Source organism: Diplotaxodon limnothrissa, linkage group LG3 (genome assembly GCF_057381915.1).
Source record: "Diplotaxodon limnothrissa isolate DT_005_m linkage group LG3, D_limnothrissa_male_GT1.1, whole genome shotgun sequence".
Lineage (NCBI taxonomy): Eukaryota > Metazoa > Chordata > Actinopteri > Cichliformes > Cichlidae > Diplotaxodon > Diplotaxodon limnothrissa.
The window spans coordinates 40371129-40388368 of record NC_140598.1 but is presented as its reverse complement, the minus strand read 5'-3'; the positions used below and the strand labels follow the sequence as shown (position 1 = coordinate 40388368).

The 17240-nt window shown below is 41.2% G+C and overlaps 1 protein-coding gene across 1 annotated transcript; it reads left to right on the top strand.

Moving 5' to 3' along the window:
- The first annotated feature begins 1043 nt into the window (after positions 1-1043).
- On the top strand, positions 1044-16969 carry LOC146635836 (uncharacterized). Its single transcript, XM_085349165.1, has 2 exons — positions 1044-1490; positions 13413-16969. Exon 2 carries the CDS (start codon positions 13422-13424, stop codon positions 14742-14744), a length of 1323 nt encoding a protein of 440 aa, XP_085205291.1. The 5' UTR covers positions 1044-1490; positions 13413-13421; the 3' UTR covers positions 14745-16969.
- The last annotated feature ends 271 nt before the right edge of the window (positions 16970-17240 follow it).

The following is a 17240-nucleotide window of genomic DNA, read 5'->3' as shown; positions in this document are numbered from 1 at the left end:
CAACACTGGCTGATGATGAAATACTGTCAGCTGGCATGGTGACACTGCCAGTATTAACCTGCAGGAAAAAGGAAAAAGTGCCCCCCCCCCAGCAGTTTAGTATTTATAGTTGAAAGAAATCTGATACTACGGTAACTTTTTGAATCTTAAATTGTATATTTTTTGTATTCACTGTATTTTTTGGGACAAAAAATTGGGCATTTTGACTACAGACCGGCCCACCAGGTATTAAAGCCATAAAGCCTTTGAATTACAAAAAATAAATAAATAAATAAGTCATCAGCCCACCGTGCAAATGTCCGATGGCTAGTCCAGCTATGTTAACTTGTTAATCTTTCGCCGAAAAAATGTTTTCTGCGGTGCTGTCTTTCGGGCTTGGCTCTCCTACCTTTGCTAACATGATGCTCATAGTGCAGAAACCGGTGCTGCATTCACTTACCCTCGGATATCTGAGCTTCACTGTGAAACCATAATCGTACATTTGATATTTCATTAAATTTTATTGTTTTAGCTTCGGGGTGGCACCTGGGGTGGCCAGTCTGCCACCCCGCTGGACACGCCACTGCTGCAGACCCTGAAATGGGATACAGCCCCTGAATTGGGACACAGCCAAAGAGTTGAGCGTGCACGGGCAGAAATGTTGAGAGCGCGAGCAACACATTGCGAGCAAGCGCAAATGCAAAAACTGAGCGAGAGGGGCTGCTATTGTGTGTGTATATGGATAATAGCAAACACTGAAATACATTTTTTGCACGCAGCAATGAATTTAGTTCACTCAAATTTAGGTTTTTCTTCACTCAAAATAAATTTCTTCTCAAAATGCAACACTTGCACCTGCAATTTTTTTTAACATGCGCTCAGAATAATGGCACAAAAATAACGCCATAGCTGGAGTGGGACACAGCCATGGTGCAGGGAAATTAGACTTTTGTTTTCAACGAGACAGTAAAACATGTTTCATTGTTCTGTTCCAGTTGGTGGCGGTAATGCACCAGAAACGTTGTTTGCCAACCGCCATCACACATAAAGAAGAAGTAATCGTCCACAGAGCAGAAAGTAGGCTTAGAACACGGTGGATCGTACTTTTATCTTCCACGGGGACTTTTATATTTTTTTCAAGTCGGCTAAAGCAAAGATCGTGTGGCTGTGCTGAGCTTCCTTACTGCTCGCCCTCTGGTCTCCGGCAGATCAAGTTTCTGTTTCTGATGCTTGATTGGAAAGATATACGCTCTCGTAGCTCACGCAGCTTGGTCTCTGCAAGGTATATCTACTTGGCCTCTCGGTGACAACGCCAAGTCATCCTGTCGGTCAGTTTGGAATAAATCACCTGTAAACAAATAACTTGCCCTCGTGGTGATTGACGGGAGTAACATGCTGGGGAGTGGAGGTCAGTGAGCCCACTGTCTCTACCAGTCCTAGTCCAACTGCAAAGCCCCGCTTGCCTCCTTCTCCGCGCGTGGATCTTTAGTTTGAATCAGAGGGGATCGAGGGTGAGTACATTATAATTATATTGGTTGCCTAACTCTATAACTGTCTACAGGGTTTCTCTCTCTTAGCTAATTTTGTTTTCGTCTGTATGTTCTGTTCGGCCCCTGTCATTTTGTCTGACTGGAGTTTCCAGCAATTCAGCACCTTATTTATTTTAATCATTTGTGTTCACCTATTTGTTTTCCTTCATATGAAGTAGGGCTGCCAAGATTAGTCGACTAGTCATGATCGTGGACTAATCCAATTTAATAGTCGACGCCTCGCAGTAGTGATGGCCCGCTTGAAGCTGACGCTCCGGAGCCTGTGTCGAAAAAAACAACACACTGGTTCAGAAGCACTGTGTCGAGGCTTGCTTCGTTTGGCAAAAGTCACGTGACCAGTGACGTCCGAAGCTTCATTACGCACGTAACTGCTTCGGTACCTGATTCAAACGGATATAAGGAAGTGAATCATCCACGGAGTGTGTTGAGGGTGACAGAGAGCGAAGAGGTGATCATTCCACTGACAGATATGGAGCCAGCGAGGAAGAGAGGACGTTCTGGCGTGTGGGAATATTTTGAGTTGATTTTGCTCAATTCATTTTATCTGCCGAAGTGAAAAACTTGAAATGTCCAAAATCATGTTTTCATAATGGAAATATCATTACAGCATATGACTTTAGGAACACTTCCATGTGAATTAAAGCTGATGAAGACTACAAAAATGTATTTGACACTATACGTACATGACATTGCTACACAGTTTAGAAAATCATTTTGTTTATTGTTTTTAGGTGATAGTCTGCAGGACCCAGGAATACCTGCATATCTACCAGCTTGCAGTGTAGTTCCTGCACTCCACAGCCTCTTCTGTTCCATGCAAGTGGATTTTCTCCAGGGCAGGAGAAACTATTTCTAAGAAAAGAAACAGACTCAGCCAGCGCACAGTAACACTAATCCTCTTGTTAACTGTAAATAACAAAAGGGCTACCTTACATTGATCATGTTTTTACTTTGCAAGCTCTTGATTAGGGGTGGGTTTTGATTATCGCTTTTCTGATTACAATCCATGCTAAATTGAATAAAGTGATATTGATTCATTAAAATCCCGTGTCGATTTGTAAATTAACGTTATTATGCCTGAAACGCCAGCATCTCAGGTTAAACCTCACAACATGTCGTCAAACACCATACAGCTAAAACAGTAACTGGGAGCAGGTTTACGGATTCTGCATACAAACGTGAACACAGAGCGCGGACCCGACGCGTCAGAATCAGATTTTGATGTGTCGGCGGGTCCGCGCTGTGTTTGCCTCTTTTTTCTTCGCTGGCTTCTGCAGCTGCAGGTTTCATAACTCTCTGTTTACATCTCTAATTAAGTCTCACATGTGTCAGCTTTCTTTTAATAGATACGAAATTATGGATATATACTGTTAAATGATCAGACTTGTAATATTTCTGACTGAGGCAAAACTTTCCAGATTCCAATCAAATTGAATCGGATCCTGTATCGAATCAAAATGATTCTACAAATCAGTAACGATGCAGCCGTACTCAGCTCCCTAAGCATTTTCCCTTTCCAGTTCACAATCAATCCCACCCCTAGGTCAAAAATATGTATAGGACAATTGGCCTAATCTAATATTTTGTATGAACCTGTCCAGCTGTCCAGTGATTAAACGACAAGTAGATGGAGGCAGGACTTCACAGCAGTGGCATACTCCATAATGTGCTGTGCATTCTCATATGTATATTATATATATTGCTCACTTATTGTATTTACCAACATCAAGGAGTTATGAGCAAAGAAAGGCCACACCATAGTGCATGTTTAAATAGGGAAAGTTTATTGATCAAAATGTATTACGCAAATACGCATTACATTTTTTTCAGCCCCCCAATCGAGAAAACAAAACCAATTACATGTTCAAAGCAACGGAACGGTGGCCCAATATCAGAGAGAACTCCACTCTTGAGTGAGCAGTGATAATTGAGCAGTCCGTTTTATTTTGCAGATTCAAGCTGCTCTTCAAAATTTTCACCACCAGATGTCACCGGAGAGGACTGTGTTGAAAAGCTTCGAGTAATGAACCGTTTTTCAATACAAGCTTCAGTGCTTCGGAAAGCTTCATTTGGCCATCACTACCTCGCAGGAATAAGTAGCAGGATTTAAGAGTGTAATAACGGACTGAAACAGAAGATGGCAGCACTGCATGCACAAGGATGTCAGCTGCCGTTAAACCCAGAAGAAGAAGAAGCTGTGTCCCAGAATTCATAGCGCGGCCGTACTCAATTTTCAACAATGGCGGCAGCTAGTTAGTTTTAATATTACTCTTATTATTCTTTCAGTTTTGTTTGGCTTTTTTTCAGTATTTTATTTGTTTCTGAGTAAATCGGTTTGGCTGAGATTAAAGTTATCGTTTTTACACAGCTGAATAAACATCAAGCAGACAACTGATTATCTTAAGTTTGAGATGCTCAAGAATATACTCCGGTGTCCTGTTATATTTTAAATAGCAAGGAGCAGACGACGGAGTTTATTCAACTTCACCAAAACAATCTGCAAATTTCATTAAAATTTATATTATCTTGTCTTTATTTTTAGTTAGCACATACCTTAAACACTTAAAGCTGTAAACTAATGATAATTATATAAGAGCAGATGCATGCTGGTGCAATAAGCTGTACGTTTGGTTTTTTATTTTTACTTAAAAAGAGGTTATACACACACAATACGGTAATATTATGTTGAAGCACAGTATGTATCACTCTGCGAGGCTCCTGCCTACGATAGCCGTAATGCTCCGACAATCCATCAAGCGGTGCGGGTTCGTAGCTTAGCAAAGTCATACTAAAACATTTGACCACATAAAATCATTTTGAGGTCAGTAAACACAACCAGAATTCATACATAAGGCACACAGTATTATAAGGGGCACTGTCGATTATCAGAAAAATCAAAGGATTGATTTTAAGTGTGCCGTATGAACGGTATGATATGGCCCAGTCCTAGTTGTTACTGACTCTATGAGGCACAATAATGCCATACAATACAACGCTCTGCAGCAGTGCTCTACAACAGTGTTTCCTAACCACTGTGCCGCGGCACACAATTGGTCCAAAAATACAATTTAATAATTACTACAAGTAGAGCAGGGCGATATGGCCAAAAATATTTATCACGATATATATTTGAAAATTTGCGATAACAATATAATTGACAATACAATTGATGCGAGACAAAATACAACTCCACAACTTTACTAGCGCAAAAAAAAACCATCCATTCATTTTCACTTAAGCAAGAAGCTGTTTTTTTTATGTGCTATAAAGCTATATAAAAATGTAACAGTGCAAATGCAAATTCCTTGCTGAAAGTTTAACCAAAAGGCATTTCCAGTAGAAATGGGCTGACATATCCTGAGCATAACCATGTATAATATCCACTGAAGTTAAAAGAGGTGCTTTGCAACATTAAACTGCAGTGTGCCAAATAAAAAAAGTCAAATATGTATTTTTCTGAACATAAGGTGCACGGGATTAGCTATAAGACACATTAAGCTAAACAAAGCAGTCAGATAAATCAAACTACTCAACTCATTCTTCTTGCTTCCTCCACTTCTGTACCATTGATTCATTAATGCTGTATTCTATCACAGCTGCTCTATTCCCATGTTGTTGCAGTATATTAATAACCCTAATCTCATATTGTGGATGGATTATGTCAGTTGTTCTCCTGACTGAAGTTTGGTCCGTGCGATTGCATTTGTCTCTAACCATCAGGAACCTTCACGTTAACTTTTATTGAGTGGAAAAATGGTAGCTTTCATCCTGGAGCTTCACTGTTTATGTTATGCTAACATAGCCGTGTCGCTAGCGATCACGTAGCACGTCATTATCTACCACCTAGCCCAACTTCAGTAACCCTACAAACGTCACTGCTGTTTAGTTTTCTGTCTTCATTTATGTTGGAAGTGACAGCAGAGCAGTACGTTTGAATTTTTGTCCAATTATTTCCCCTCAGTCTCCACTGAATGCCTTGACTGGGTAAGGGGCCCATATAGCTCAGCAGCAGTTTTCAGAAAGGATATGACTTTGCAGGAGCAGGAGGAATTAACTGAACTGAGACAACACCGTGGTTTAAAGCTGAGCTTTGCTGATCTATCTTTGGACAGTTTTTGGTTGACTGCTGCCCAGGAGTTCCCCATTCTTGCAAACAGAGCCATTTTGACATTGCTCCCATTTTCTACAACATATCTATGTGAGCAAAGCTTTTCGAGCATGGCTGCTATAAAAACTAAAAACAGAGAGAGATTAAGAACTGTTAAGGAAGAACTTCATGTATGCTTTTCTTCAATTCCTGCCAGAATATCATCTTTATGTTCATCTAGACTAGCCCAGGTTTCACACTGAGTGAGTATAAACAAACTGAGAGACTAACTTGCCATTATATGTACTGTATGAAGGTACAATGTGTCATTTTGGAGCAAGTTTGGTAGGTGGTGTGCCACTGGATATTTTTAACCTATAAAATGTGCCGCGACTCAAAAACGGTTGAAAAACAATGCCCTACAATAAATCTCACTGAATAGAAAAATGAAGATGTTTGCTGTCACAGGCAACTGGGAATGGAGTCTAATGGAGGAGCAGCTCAGCCAGTGCAGTGAGAAACATCGGTACTTCATAAAAGGTGGCAAAAATAAAATCACCACCACTATTGTACAGACACTGCGGACACGCAGTTTAAAGAGAAGATTTTAACATAAAATTTCCCCCTTTTCCCACTCTAGTAGTTGAGCTGTCTCACTCTAACCTCCAACATTCCGTCCCATACACACACATTATAAAGTCTGAAACGGGGGGGGGGGGGGCGGAAAGCATGAAACTTAAACTGGGGCTGAACGTATAATAGATACAGTGGCTTGCAAAAGTATTTGGCCCTCTTGAACTTTTCCACATTTTGTCTCATTACAGCCACAAACATGAATCAATGTTATTGGAATTCCACGTGAAAGACCAACACAAAGTGGTGTACACCTGAGAAGTGGAACAAAAATCATACATGATTCCAAACATTTTTTACAAATACATAACTGAAAAGTGGGGTTTGCATAATTAATCAGCCCCCTGAGTCAATACTTGCCAGAACCACCTTTTGCTGCAATTACAGCTGCCAGTCTTTTAGGGTATGTCTCTACCAGCTTTGCACATCTAGAGACTGAAATTCTTGCCCATTCTTCTTTGCTCAGTCAGATTAGATGGACAGCGTTTGTGAACAGCAGTTTTCAGATCTTGCCACAGATTCTCGATTGGATTTAGATCTGGACTTTGACTGGGTCATTCTAACACATGGATATGTTTTGTTTTAAACCATTTCATTGTTGCCCTGGCTTTATGTTTAGGGTCGTTGTCCTGCTGGAAGGTGAACCTCCACCCCAGTCTCAAGTCTTTTGCAGACTCCAAGAGGTTTTCTTCCAAGATTGCCCTGTATTTCGCTCCATCCATCTTCCCATCAACTCTGACCAGCTTCCCTGTCCCCGCTGATGTCCAGAGCATGATTCACCATATTTGACAGTTTGGTGTGTTCAGAGTGATGTGCAGAGGGGGGCCGAATACTTTTGCAAGCTACTGTGTTAAATAAAATAAATAAAAGCTGAATAGGGAGCTTGTAAATCAGAATCGAGTCAGCTATAGAAATTAGTGACGATACCCAGCCCTATTATTATTTTAAACCTCTAGCAGTTCAACACTTACCTTTGTACAATTTTAAGCTAATCATTGGACTTGAAAGACTTGAATTGCAATCAATCACAAAAACATTTGAATGGTAATGTATGTAAAGGTATATATCAGAAATTTTAAGAAAGTGGAAAAAAAGATTCCTTTGGTATTTCAGATTGGGACTTTGACTCCTGACCAGGGTCTCTATCCAGAAGAGCCCTGTCATGTATTAAAACATAACTTTCTGCTCTAGCAGTCCAGTCCAGGTCCACTGCGGCCGACCTGTTTGTAACCTCTGGTCTAAATGTTTGGTGTCAGAAGACTCCATAGGTCCCACAGCCTCTTCATGATACCCCTTCTACCAGGATTACTTGCACAGTAGCATTCCAACAGTCTCCTGTTCTCATCCCTTGTCCTTCTTGTTCTAAGAAACATACTTCTCATGAGTGCGTTCTGGTTCCTGAACACTTGACACAGGCATGCTTAAAGTCAGAGACTGCATCCTCCTGAGGACCTGGCCTTCGTGTTTTAAGTGGGGCGAGTCCAGCTGTGTGTAGGTGAAGCGAACGGCTGTGAAATTGGAGGGTTTAGGCTTCAGTTTTGCAACACAAGCTTTGTCCGGGGAGTTGAATAAACTCAGCTTTCTGCTCCTTGCTATCTAAAGTATAACAGTACACAGGTGTAAATTCTCAACCATCTCACATTTCTGTTGTCACGGCCCAGGCCAGTTAACTGGAGGACTCAAATGTGGGACCCACACATACACCCCGTAAACGGGAAAAAACAAACAAAACTTTATTTCATTTTCAAAAAGCAAAAACGTGTAGATATGAGTCACGAAATAATGGACTAAGGTTTTCCTGTCTGCTTGGGAACCAAACTTGAAACAATGACTAGCTTTCTAATGAATAATTGGAAAACTTAAATCTTCATAGAAAGTCCATTCTCGTGAGCATAGAGGAAAGGCACAGGCTGCGGGAAATGCACTGGGAGTCTCTGCACGCTGCAACAAGAGGAGAGTGGTTTTAGTGATAAAGCTTGGGGAAAATGTCCGGGAAAAGCATGACAGTCGTTTGCCTTACTGTTCGCGGGCGAGGTGTAGACACAGGAAGTACAAGGTCCTTGATTCAGGTGCTCAATCAGCCGGGCGGGGGGAAGGAGGTCTGGCACCTTGGACCGGGCGGCCTCAGGAACAGGTGGCCCAGTGCCCAGTCAGGTTCAGTCTGTAAAGACAAAAGTATTTTGTCTTGTGTCAATTATATCATCAGTTATATCGTTATCGCAAATTTTCAAATGTATATCGTGATAAATATTTTTGGTCATATCGCCCTGCTCTACTTGGAACAGGCCATTCCGTGACTGCTCTCACTTTTGCAGGGTCCGTCTTCAACTGCACTCCTAATAACACATACCCCAGAAAAGCAATAGTTTTAGCATGAAACTCACACTTTTCTGCCTTTACAAAAACATATTCTCGAGGAGGCTCTGCAGCACTGCCCGTATATGGGTCTGATGCTCCTCTAGTGACTTAGAGAAAACGAATATATCGTCCAGCAAAGTGATTTAAGAAGTCCCATAGCACGTCATTCACTAGAGTCTGAAACACTGTTCATTAATCCAAAGGGCGAAAATACACACACACACACACACACACACACACACACACACACACGTGTATATATATATATATATATATATATATATATATATATGCGCCTCTGTGCTGTCTTTCAGTCCAGCTTTGTCCAGCCACTGGTAGGATTTCTGGATATCAGCCACCCCCTCTATCTGCCGGTGGTACATACCGTGCAAGGGCCTGTCCTTCCATGATGGTTCCTCGTCTCCCTCCTCTTTCTTGGGTTTCTGCTGCCTGAGGTATTCACTGAGCACTCGGTCAGTTGGAGCCATCTTCCCAATGTATTCTTGGATGTTCATTGTCTCATGCTGGACTGTGGTGCTGACACTCACCAGTCCCCGGCCCCCTTCCTTCCGCTTAGCGTACAGCCTCAGGGTGCTGGACTTGGGGTGAAACCCTCCATGCATGGTAAGGAGCTTTCTTGTCTTTATGTCAGTGGCTTCTATCTCCTCCTTTGGCCAGCCTATTACCCCAGCAGGGTACATGATCACGGGCAGGGCGTACGTGTTGATGGCCCGGATCTTGTTCTTACCATTCAGCTGACTCCTCAGGACTTGCCTGACCCTCTGCAGGTACTTGGTGGTTGCAGCCTTTCTAGCGGCCTCTTCATGGTTCCCATTTGCCTGCGGGATCCCCAGGTACTTGTAACTGTCCTCTATGTCTGCAATGTTGCCTTCTGGTAGTTCAATCCCCTCAGTTCTGACTACCTTCCCTCTCTTTGTTACCATCCGACTACACTTCTCCAGTCCGAACGACATTCCAATGTCATTGCTGTATAGCCTGGTAGTGTGGATCAGTGAATCGATGTCTCGTTCACTCTTGGCATACAGCTTGATGTCATCCATGTACAGGAGGTGGCTGACAACTGCTCCGTTCCGTAGTCTGTATCCGTAGCCAGTCTTGTTAATGATCTCACTGAGGGGGTTCAGGCCTATGCAGAACAGCAGTGGGGACAGAGCATCTCCTTGGTAGATCCCGCACTTGATGGTGACTTGTGCTATGGGCTTGGAGTTTGCCTCTAGTGTTGTACGCCACATCCCCATTGAGTTCCTGATGAAGGCTCTTAGGGTCCCATTGATCTTGTACAATTCTAGGCATTCCAGTATCCAGCTGTGGGGCATTGAGTCATAGGCCTTCTTGTAATCAATCCAGGCAGTGCACAGGTTGGTCAGTCTGGTCTTGCAGTCTCGGCTGACTGTTCTGTCTACCAGTAGCTGGTGTTTTGCGCCTCTGGTATTTTTGCCAATTCCTTTCTGTGTCCCGCTCATGTATTGACCCATGTGCCTGTTCATCTTAGCCGATATGATGCCTGACAGGAGCTTCCATGTAGTACTGAGGCAGGTTATTGGTCGGTAGTTGGAGGGGACCGGTCCCTTCTTGGGGTCCTTGGGGATCAGGACCGTCCGACCTTCGGTTAGCCATTCCGGGTGTCTCTCGTCAACTAGCAGCTGGTTCATTTGTGCTGCCAGACGCTCGTGGAGTGCAGTCAGCTTCTTTAGCCAGTAGGCGTGAACCATGTCGGGCCCTGGTGCTGTCCAACTCTTCATACTGGAGACCCTTTCTTGGATATCTGCCACTGTGATGGTTACTGGACCCTGTTCAGGGAGGTCGCTATGGTCTGCCCTCAGATCCACTAGCCACTGAGCATTGCCGTTATGGGTTGCGTCCTTCTCCCATATGCTCTTCCAGTATTGCTCCGTCTCCAGCCTTGGTGGTGCTGTTCTCTTATTATTATTGTTCCCTTGCCACTGAGAGTACACCTTTGCTGGTTCTGTGGAGAACAGGTGGTTCATTCTCCTGCCTTCTATCTCTCTGGTGTACCTCCTCAAGCGGCTGGCCAAGGCTGTGAGTCTTCGCTTGGCAGTTTCCAAGGCCTCAGGTATGGACAGCTTGCTGTATTTCTTAGGCACCTTATTTGTCGCACCTTTCTGCAACTCCGTTAGTTGGCTAACCTCCCTCCGTGCTACTTTGATCTTGCCCTCTAGCCTCCTTCTCCATGGAGGGTACTGCCCCTTGTGGCTGTTCAACTTGTAGCCAAGCATCAACGATACACAAAATTCACGGTTCGATATTTTTTCGATACAAAATAAAATGTTCATGCCTTTTTAATTTGTCATTTATTAAAATTATAAATATATATTTTAACTCAAAAGTACAGTTTTTAAATTTAACCCTAACCCTTGTGCGTGTTTTTTATTTTGACAGCGAATGCGCACCTGCGGACCACTTATGTGCACCCCTGGTTATTTAGCTCGTCATATTGCAGCCACAGAAATAATTTTGTCCATGAAACCATAAAGCTGCACTTTCTTTTTGCCTTATAGTCTGATTTGTCATAACTTCTCCGTTTTGTGGTAAGCTTTTCTTTGGCTGTCACTTCTTCACCCTGACCTGTCTTATTTGGCTCAGCAGAACTAAAATATATATGTCTGTGAAGGTCATCGTAGTCAAATATATATCCTGCTGCTTTTACACACGCACTCACATAAGCTCAGCGATTCTCTGCGCGATCAACCTCTCACATGTTTAAGCTTGCTGCGGGAGATTTCACTTGTCATGTTTGCATAGTAAGCTACCAATTAATAAGACGATGTCAGAGAAATTGGTGCACAAATTATCATCACACAGATCAGTGCTGTCGCTCTCTATACACAGTTCGCGCGATTGCAAAGTGAAAGCAAAAAAAAACACTGTCAATATGTGACATATTGTGTGTGTGTGTGTGTGTGTGTGTGTGTATTTATTAGGGGTGCAACAATACTTGTATTGATATTGAACCGTTCGATACAGCGCTTTTGGTTCCGTACGCATATGTATCGAACAATACAAAAATTTTAATTTATTTCATCAACTTTTCTTCTGACGATGCTGTCTGTGTTGAGCGCTCAGTGGATCTGCGATTGACAGTGCAGCCTAGGCTCAGTAGTCGAACGCAGATTCACTGAGCACAGCGCAAGCTAGCGAGACAGAAGTTAAGCTCTCCTTGAAAGATGGCAAATGTTGCAAGGAGATGTTGCAAATGTCCCCCACCCTCATTCAGATCTGGCGTTTGGAACTATTTTGGTTTTTATGTGACGTATGACCCTGAAGGTAAGCGCATCATGGACAAAAGTAAAACAGTATGTTGGATGTGCCACGCAATGCTCAATTACATTGGTGGGAGCTAGTGTGTTAGCGCAGTTAGCTCGTTAACATGTTGGCCGTCCAGCCCCACGCACGGGGCGATCCGCGGTAGCTCGTTAACGGAGATTTGCCGTGTTGTGGCGTTAAGGTCATTTCAATGAGATTAACGCTGACAGCACTAGTGGGAACACAACGAATATGACTGCACATTTACGCCGACATCATCCTAGTGCAAAGACAAGTGGAAGCAGACAAAAACAACAGGCATGCATGCTACAAACTTTACCCGAGTCATTTAGACAGCCGTTAGCACATGATTCTCCTTATGGGGACCTGATATGTTTAATATGCTGCTGAGAATATAGCCCAGAAGAAGCGTATAGTGTAGCTTTTATTTTGGAAAGAGCCATTTCTCTGTGATAAACTCTCTTTTCCAAAGATGAGTGATTTCTCGATCAGATAGATTTATTTTTTATTAAATAATTCAAATTCAAATTTTATTTGTCACGTACACAGTCATACACAGTACGATATGTAGTGAAATGCTTGGACAACTGCTCGTGACCTAAAGAAAACAAAAAAGGAAAAGGCTATGAATAAGATTGGAAATAAATATGAAAAATTAAAAAGGGTAAATTTAACTAGGAAGGAATAAAATATAAATTAAGGTTAAAAATGAAATAACTGTACAACACAAATTAGAATGAAGGGTAAATTTAACTGGGAAGAATAAGATAAAGATAACTATATAAATTAAAGTTGAAAATAAAATAACTGTACAACAAAATACACAATACATATAAGAATGTATGAAGAAATCTAAATATAAATAAATATATACACAATAACAGCAGCTGTACAAGTATTAACCGGAAATGAAGAATATAGTGACCAGTGTTGTGCAAAAACAAAGTCCAGAAAGTCCAGTGTGTGTGTAAGAACCATATGTGTGGGTCAGTACTGTGTGGTGGTGTGATTGAGAGACCGTATCGCCTGCGGGAAGAAGCTCCTCCTCAGTCTATCTGTGTTGGTCTTCAGGGAGCGGAATCGCTTTCCTGACCTCAACAGAGAGAACAGTCTGTTGTTGGGATGGCTGAGGTCCTTCACGATCTTCCTGGCCTTGGTCCAGCACCGCCTGCTGTAGATTGAGTGCAGGTCAGGGAGCTCGGAGCGGATGGTGCGCTCAGCTGACCGCACAACTCTCTGTTTTATTACTTTGTTGTTTCAGCAACATTAAATTTAAAAACTGTACTTTTGAGTGTGTGTGTGTGTGTGTGTGTGTGTGTGTGTGTGTGTGTGTGTGTGTGTGTGTATATACATAATATTTTTTTTGTTTTTTTTACTCATGGGGATGCGCATGATCTGAATTACACAATGTATCATCTGTACTTTTTGTAGGTTTCGTAGTTTCATAACGTTGTTGTTATGTTAACGTAATGTTTTGGTTCTTTGTCATTATACAAAAGGGGGAAAGCATGGTGAAACCTCGGCACATTGATGACCTCAACAAAAATCACCCAACACCAGCTAATACAGATGGGCCAGTTGTGATCCCCATGGAAAAGACTTTTACTACTATGAAGCTACCCAGAAGATGCCGGCGCACTGACACTGGGGACAGGTTTACCTGTGATCACTGTGAAAAGTCTTTTACTCAGAAAAACAGCTTAAAAAAACATCAGCTCATCCACACTGGAGTTAAAGCATTCAGCTGTGATCAGTGTGGAAAGTCTTTTACTTACATGAAGGGTTTGAAACGTCATCAACTCATCCACACTGGCATTAAACGATTTGTCTGTGATCATTGTGAAAAGGCTTTTACTTATAAGTGTGCCTTAAAAAAACATCAGCACATTCACACTGGTGCTAAACCATTTGTCTGTGATCAGTGTGGCAAGACTTTTGCTCACGTGGATAGTTTAAAAACTCATGGCCTCATCCACACTGGTGCTAAACCATTTATCTGTGATCAGTGTGGAAACGCTTTTGCTCGTAATAGCATCTTAAAACAACATCAGCTCACCCACACTGGCATTAAACCATTCAGCTGTGATCAGTGTGGAAAGGCTTTTTCTCATAATGGCAGCTTAAAACAACATCAGCTCATCCACACTGGATTTAAACCATTTTGTTGTGATCAGTGTGGAATGGCTTTTACTGTTAATGGCAGCTTAAAAAAACATCAGCTCACCCACACTGGATTTAAAGCATTTCGCTGTGATCTGTGTGGAAAGTTTTTTACTCAGGATGGCAGCTTAAAAAAACATCAGCTCATCCACACTGGATTTAAAGCATTCAGTTGTGATCAGTGTGGAAAGTGTTTTAATCAGAATGGCAACTTAAAAAAACATCAGCTCACCCACACTAGAGTCAAAGCATTCAGCTGTGATCAGTGTGGAAAGTGTTTTTCTCAGAATGGCACCTTAAAAAGACATCAGCTCATCCACACTGGAGTTAAACCATTCAACTGTGATCAGTGTGGGAATTCTTTTAGTCACAGGAGTTCCTTGAAAGAACATCAGCTCGTCCACAATGGCACTAAACTATTTGTCTGTGGTCAATGTGGAAAGGCTTTTACTTACATGAGGGTTTTAAAAACTCATCAGCTCGTCCACACTGGTGTTAAACCATTTGTCTGTGATCTTTGTGGAAAGGCTTTTCCTGACATTTGGGTTTTAAAAAAACATAAACTCATTCACACTGGTACTAAACCATTTGTCTGTGGTCAGTGTGGAAAGGCTTTCGGTCGCATAGATACTTTAAAACATCATGAACTAATCCACACTGAAGTTAAATAGTTTTTATATCGTCAGTGCTGAAAGGTTTTTACTTGTGTCAATATATTTAAAAAGCATCAGATTATTCATAATGGAATTAAAGCGTTTGTCATCAGTGTAGAAAGTTTTACTCAGATTAGATTCTTAAATTTGCATAAGCTTATCTATGCTGGAGTTAAACACTGTCATTGTGCATAGTGTTGACATTCTTTTGCTAGGTTTTGTCATCTAAAAGAAAAATCCCAATCTCACCAACTATTAAACCGCTGAAATATGAGGAGTATGGAAAGTCTTTTATCCATAACACAAACGTATTAAGGATCAGCAAACCCATACTGTGTGTCCTTTTGGAGACGGTGAGAAGCACAGAGGATCTGAACAAATCTGCTGAATGCTAGGTCAAACTTCGAAAGCTTGAGATCAGGCTTCACAGAATTCAGCTTTAATAATTGTCATCAGAGGCAAGAAAGAATACATGTGTGTAAATGAGAGGGAGACAGGTGTAACAGTGGTCAAAGGACACTTGGCAAAGGATGATGAAGATGGAGCTACCAGGCAGAATGAAAAGGTCTTGCGACTTTTACCTTTGCCATAAAAAATGTTTTAGTAGGATGTACATATTGATTGTAACAGTACTTAAATCTGTAAGTATTCTAACATGAATTGCTTGCAGTGAAGGATAGGAGGGTTAACAATTAGAAAAAGTGCTGTAGCTTTATTCTTGCTGTAGTATGTAGTTTCTCCATGTGGTGGAACATGTCCTTTTGTCTGTGAAGGTTCTCAGTCATCCAGGTCATCATAGTCAAAGGAGCTTGCAAAGAAAAGCGTCTGGACTTCTTTAAGTTACTTGAAGACGTTTCACCTCTCATCCGAGAAGCTTCTTCAGTTCTAAGGTCAAATGGTGGAGAGTCCCAGATATAAACCTAGTGGGAGTATCGCCCCACAGAGGGACATCAGGGGGTCCTTTTGGCATCCAGCATGTAAGAAGACTTTCTTTGAATTGTTCATGTTACTTTCTTACATGTTCTAATTTTTAATCAAACTGTTTAATAAAGAGCAGCAGAGTCCTTTCAGAAACTCCTGATTGTTGTTTCATAAATCTAATGGCTCTTTACTAGAAACCTAAATTAAAGTCATTAAGAGGCCACTGATGCAGCAAGGCTTAGAAATCTATGTACACATAATAAAAATTTACTGTTCAGTAAAGATTGAATTGAGGAAAAGGTTGTCATGTTAATATAATGCAAAAAATGTTGACTTTATCTGTTCTGTGCAAACATCTGTGAACTTGCAGACCAAACATTACCATCATGTGATCACAAGGAGAAGCAAAACGTCTGCACAGACTACGTTCTTGGTCAATCTGAAAGGCCTGTTGATGTTTACTTGGCTGTTCATCATGAGATAATTAGTGAAGTAAATGCTGTGCTGTTTCTGTTGTAACTTGCCCATGTGAAATGTGTTTTAAATGGTCTCTGTTGTCCTAAAAATGATGAGTCGGTTTAGCTGCATGAAGAGAAAATGAAACCTGTAATTTTTATGTTGTATTGCAAATATTATTGTATTTCATCAATTTGTGTCATTTTAACTGGGAAGTATGTGTAAAATTAAGTGTATCCTATAAGTATTTAGATATATAAAAGATATGATGTATCTTTCTTATTTTCTGTGAACTTACTTATACATTACTTAAAAGTTATGTCAGTATAGTAATTTCTTTGTTCTCTGTAAGAAAATGACTTTCTATCCCTTTATCTATTCTCACACTGAAAACGCTACATGCAGATGAACATAATCAACATTTGGGTATCCCTTTGTTGTAGTGTACCTACCATTAAGTATTTGTGGATAAATATAATTATATGCAATTTCAAAAAAGAATTGAAATTGCATATAATTACAGTGGAATTATACCATTTATCACAGGACCACACACAACCCCACACGTGCATTTCAAATCCCCTGCAACTGTATTGTCATGTGCCATGTGTGGTAAAACACATTATTGTAGTGTACATTATTTTCACCATTTCTCACCAGTTATATCACAGTGGGTTTTCCAGATCTCGTACCAAATGATATACCAGCCTTTAGAAGACAGTGGTGTCTGACAGTCAAGTCACTGTAGAGCTGTACAAGCTCAGGGGTCCTCTCATGGGCAATGTGCATGACACAAAAGAACAATATCAATTTTGCCAAAATTTGGAAAATCAAAGTACCACATGAAAGAATAAATGCACCTATGAAAGAGCAAGTATCACAGCTCTGGAGTTTTCTTGTTTACCATGCAGACACAACATTTTAATTCCTTTTTCCATTAAACAACATTTGCTTCTGCTCTCCTCAGGTGTGCTGGATTAGATCCATATGCAGTCTTCTGTACTGGATTGTAAAAATTGCTCTTTATGAGTTTATAAACAGGTTATCAAAGAGCGAATTTTTCAAATGGAAAAAACACACAAATGTGGTGGCAAAAAAACGAGGATCAGTTCTTGCCCACTTTTAATAACTTTATTG

Coding starts and splice junctions, on each gene's coding strand:
- LOC146635836 (XM_085349165.1), top strand. CDS start 13,422: ATGGTGAAACCTCGGCACATTGATGACCTCAACAAAAATCACCCAACA.